This window comes from Capra hircus (genome assembly GCF_001704415.2).
Source record: "Capra hircus breed San Clemente chromosome X unlocalized genomic scaffold, ASM170441v1, whole genome shotgun sequence".
NCBI classification, from domain to species: Eukaryota; Metazoa; Chordata; class Mammalia; order Artiodactyla; family Bovidae; genus Capra; species Capra hircus.
Window position 1 is genome coordinate 9,670,866 of NW_017189517.1, and position 3,752 is coordinate 9,674,617.

At 39.9% G+C, this 3,752-nt stretch overlaps 1 protein-coding gene across 1 annotated transcript; it reads right to left on the minus strand.

Moving 5' to 3' along the window:
- Window positions 1–594: 594 nt before the first annotated feature.
- Window positions 595–1,441, minus strand: LOC102173821 (40S ribosomal protein S4-like). Its single transcript, XM_013976290.2, has one exon. The coding sequence runs from the start codon at window positions 1,439–1,441 to the stop codon at window positions 683–685; it is 759 nt and encodes a 252-aa protein (XP_013831744.2). The 3' UTR covers window positions 595–682.
- Between the last annotated feature and the right edge of the window lie 2,311 nt (window positions 1,442–3,752).

A 3,752-nucleotide genomic window follows, 5' to 3' on the forward strand; every position in this document is an offset into this window, starting at 1 on the left:
AGACTCTGTGTCTATGGAATACATAAAAGGACATTGAGACCTCCCACAAAAGAAAATGCACTAGTTCTGACAGTTGTGGACATTGGAGGCAAGAACACACAGGAGTAGGACCAGATTAGAGTCTGAGCTGCCCCTACAGCAGGTCCAGAGATGAGCACAGCATTGGAGGGCATCCTAGGGAGGTAAGGTGAACTGTGACTCCCAGCGAGGGAAAGGACGCTGACAGCAGAGACTCAAGAAAAACATTTATTATTCTTATATTCGACTTGTTCTGTAGTTACTTTTGGATTATTTTTTTCATTTTGGTTTCTTTTTTTCCTCTCCCCCACCTCCACTCCGGTCTGTTGTAGTTGTCTAGTCATTGATTTTATTAGCACTATGAAATCTATTTAAGCTTTTTTTAAATCACACTTTTTATTTCTGTTATAAACTTCTGCCTCTATGTTGGCCTTTCACAGTTCTGCAGAGTTTTCCTTAAATTTTTAAATTTTTTAAACATTAATTTTTCCACATTTATTCCTTTGTTTGCTTTTCCTATTATTCTTTTCCCCCTTGCAGTTAATTTTTACAATATATAAAACTTCTTTTGTTTTTACTTGGTATTATCTTTAATTACAAAGACTTTTCCAATCACATCACATAGAGATCATTTTATCCACTGCTCTGTTTGGCTGCCAATCTCTTATCTCTCCTCAGCAATGGTAAAGCGAATACCCTTTCCACGGGGAAGAGAGATCCACGGTTTGTTGCCTTTGCCAATAACAAAAATGTTAGAGAGCCATGTGGCAAAGCTGTTGCCATTTGCATCTTTCACATGAACTAAATCAAAAGAACCTGGATGTCTCTCCCAGTTTGTAATCACACCAATTCTTCCCAGGTTAGCACCTCCAGTCACCATGCACAGGTTACCAGTGTCAAATTTGATGAAATCAGTAATCTTGCCAGTCTCCAAGTCAATCTGAATGGTGTCATTCACCTTGATGAGGGGATCAGGGTAACGGATGGTACGAGCATCATGGGTTACCAGATGAGGAATTCCTTTTGTCCCCACAAATATCTTTCTTACTTTGCACAATTTATACTTGGCCTCCTCAGGCGTAATATGATGAACAGCAAAGCGACCCTTGGTGTCACAGATCAAACGAAAATTCTCTCCAGTCTTATCAATGCTGATGACATCCATAAAACCAGCAGGGTAGGTTATATCTGTGTGGACTTTGCCATTGATTTTAATGAAATGCTGCATGCAAATCTTCTTTACTTCATCTCCAGTTAGGGCATACTTAAGTCTATTCCTTGGGAAAATGATTAGTGGGAGACATTCCCTTAGCTTGCAGGGACCCGTAGATGGAAGAGGGGCAAACACAGCAGTCAGTTTATCCAGCATCCAATGTTTTGGAGCTGCTACATGTTTCAGGTGCTTCTTGGGACCCTGAGCCATGGCTGAGCTAGGCACGAAAAGAGATATAAAACTTCTTTATCTATCTCTATTTAACTTTGCATTTCTATTCTTTCTTTCCTTTCTTTTTCCTCACCATATTTGTTAGTTTTGTTTTCATTGCTTTATTCCCCAGTTGGTACCTTGCTTTAGTTTTGTTTTCCAGTTTGTGCTTTAGTTAGTTTTGTTCTTAATTGGTGGATATCATTTTTGGGTTCCTCTGTTTGCTGGGTCAACCTATTGTACTTTATTTTTGTTGGACTGTTTTGATTTTGCTTATGGGTGTATATGTATGTTGTGTATATTCCATTATTTTAATTATTATTTGCCTGGTTTTGTAATTGCCATTTGTCTGGGGTTTGTCTTTGGTTTCTCATTTTAGGGTATCTGTTTCAATCTCATTTAATGCCATAACAAACCACCTGTGGAATCTACATTCCTGGCCAGACATCAAGCCCTGAGCCTTTGGAATGGGAGCACTTACTCCAAGACCCTAGACTACCAAAGAAATCCTAACCCTAGGGAGTATTAAATAGTGAGAAGTCCCAGAAAGGCAACCACTTGTATACAAGACCCGGCATCACCCAACTACCAGTAGCGCTCTGTGCAGGATGCATCATCCAAACAACAAAAGTGAAAGTCGCTCAGTCGTGCCCAACTCTTTGAGACCCCATGTTGCAAAGTTCCACAGCTCATGGAATTCTCCAGGCCAGAATACTGGAGCGGGTAGCTGTTCCCTTCTCCAGGGCATCTTCCCAACCCAGGGACTGAACCCAAGTCTCCTGCATTGCAGACAGATTCCTTACCAGCTGAGCCACCATGGAAGGCCTCCAAGCAACAAACAAGACAAAAATACAATCCAGTCAGCAGCCAGGATTACCATCTCATTCAGCCCTGCCTATCAGAGGGAAAAAAACCTCACTTCCTCCCACCAGAGGGACAAGTCACACCCTACACGAAGCTTACACAAACCACTGGACCAAACTTATGAGGGCAGAAACTAAAAGAAAGAATTTAACCTTGAAGACTGGAAAAAGGAGACCTCAAACACAATAAGTTAAAAAAAATAATGAAAAGGCAGAGAAATACTGCACAAATGAAGGAACAAACTAGAAACACACAAGTCCAAATAAATGAAGAGGAAATAAGCAAACTACCTGAAAAAGAATTCAGAATAATGATAGTAAAGGTGATCTAGAACCTAGAAAATAAAATGGAGAAAATGCAAGAATCAATTAACAAAGACCCAGAAGAATTAAAGAATAAACATACAGAGACAAACAACACAATTACTGAAACTAAATTAAAAGTACTGAGAAGGAAATGGCAACACACTCCAGTACTCTTGCCTGGAAAATCCCATGGACGGAGGAGCCTGGTGGGCTACAGTCCATGGGGTCGCAAAGAGTCAGACACGGCTGAGTGACTTCAGTTTTTTTTTTCAGTCAGAAGGAATTAATAGCAGAATACCTGAAACAGAAGAACGGATAAGTGAGCTGGAAGATAAAATGGTGGAAATAACTGCTGAAGAGTAGAATAAAATAAAAAGAATGAAAAGAACTTAGGATAGCCTCAGAGATCTCTAAGAAAATGTTAAACACACCAACACTTGAGTTATAGGGGTCCCAGAAGAAGAAGAGAAAAAGAAAGGGTATGAGGAAATTGTTGAAGAGATTATAGTTGAAAATTTCCCCACCATGGAAAAGAAAATAGTCAATCAACTCCAAGAGGTGCAGAGAGTCCCATACAGGATAAACCCAAGGAGAAACATGCCAAGACACACACTAATCAAACTATCAAAGATTAAACACAAAAAAAAGAATATTAAAAGCAGCAAGGGAAAAGCAACAAGTAACATACAAGGAAACCCCCATACATTTAACAGCTGATCTTCCAGCAGAAACTCTGCAGGCCAGAAGGGAATGACAGGATATATTTAAAGTACTGAAAGGGAAAAATCTACAACCAAGATTACTCTACCTGGCAAGAATCTCATTCAAAATTGATGGAGAGATAAAAAGCTTTACAGACAAGCAAAAGTTAAGAGAATTCAGTACCACCAAACCAGCTTTACAACAAATGTTAAGAGGACTTATATAGTCGGGAAATACAAGAGAAGAAAAAGATCTACAAAAACAAACCCCAGAGGCAGTCCTAAGATGGCAGAGGAAAAGGACGGGGAGACCACTTTCTCCCCCACAAATTCATCGAAAGAACATTTGAACACTGAGAAAATACCACAAAATAACTTCTGAATGTGGCGGAGGACACCAGGCACCCAGAAAGGCAGCCCATTGTCTTCAAAAGGAGGTAG

What these genes read in the sequence shown, in the direction of transcription:
- LOC102173821 (XM_013976290.2), bottom strand. Translation starts at nt 1,441, where the DNA reads ATGGCTCAGGGTCCCAAGAAGCACCTGAAACATGTAGCAGCTCCAAAA.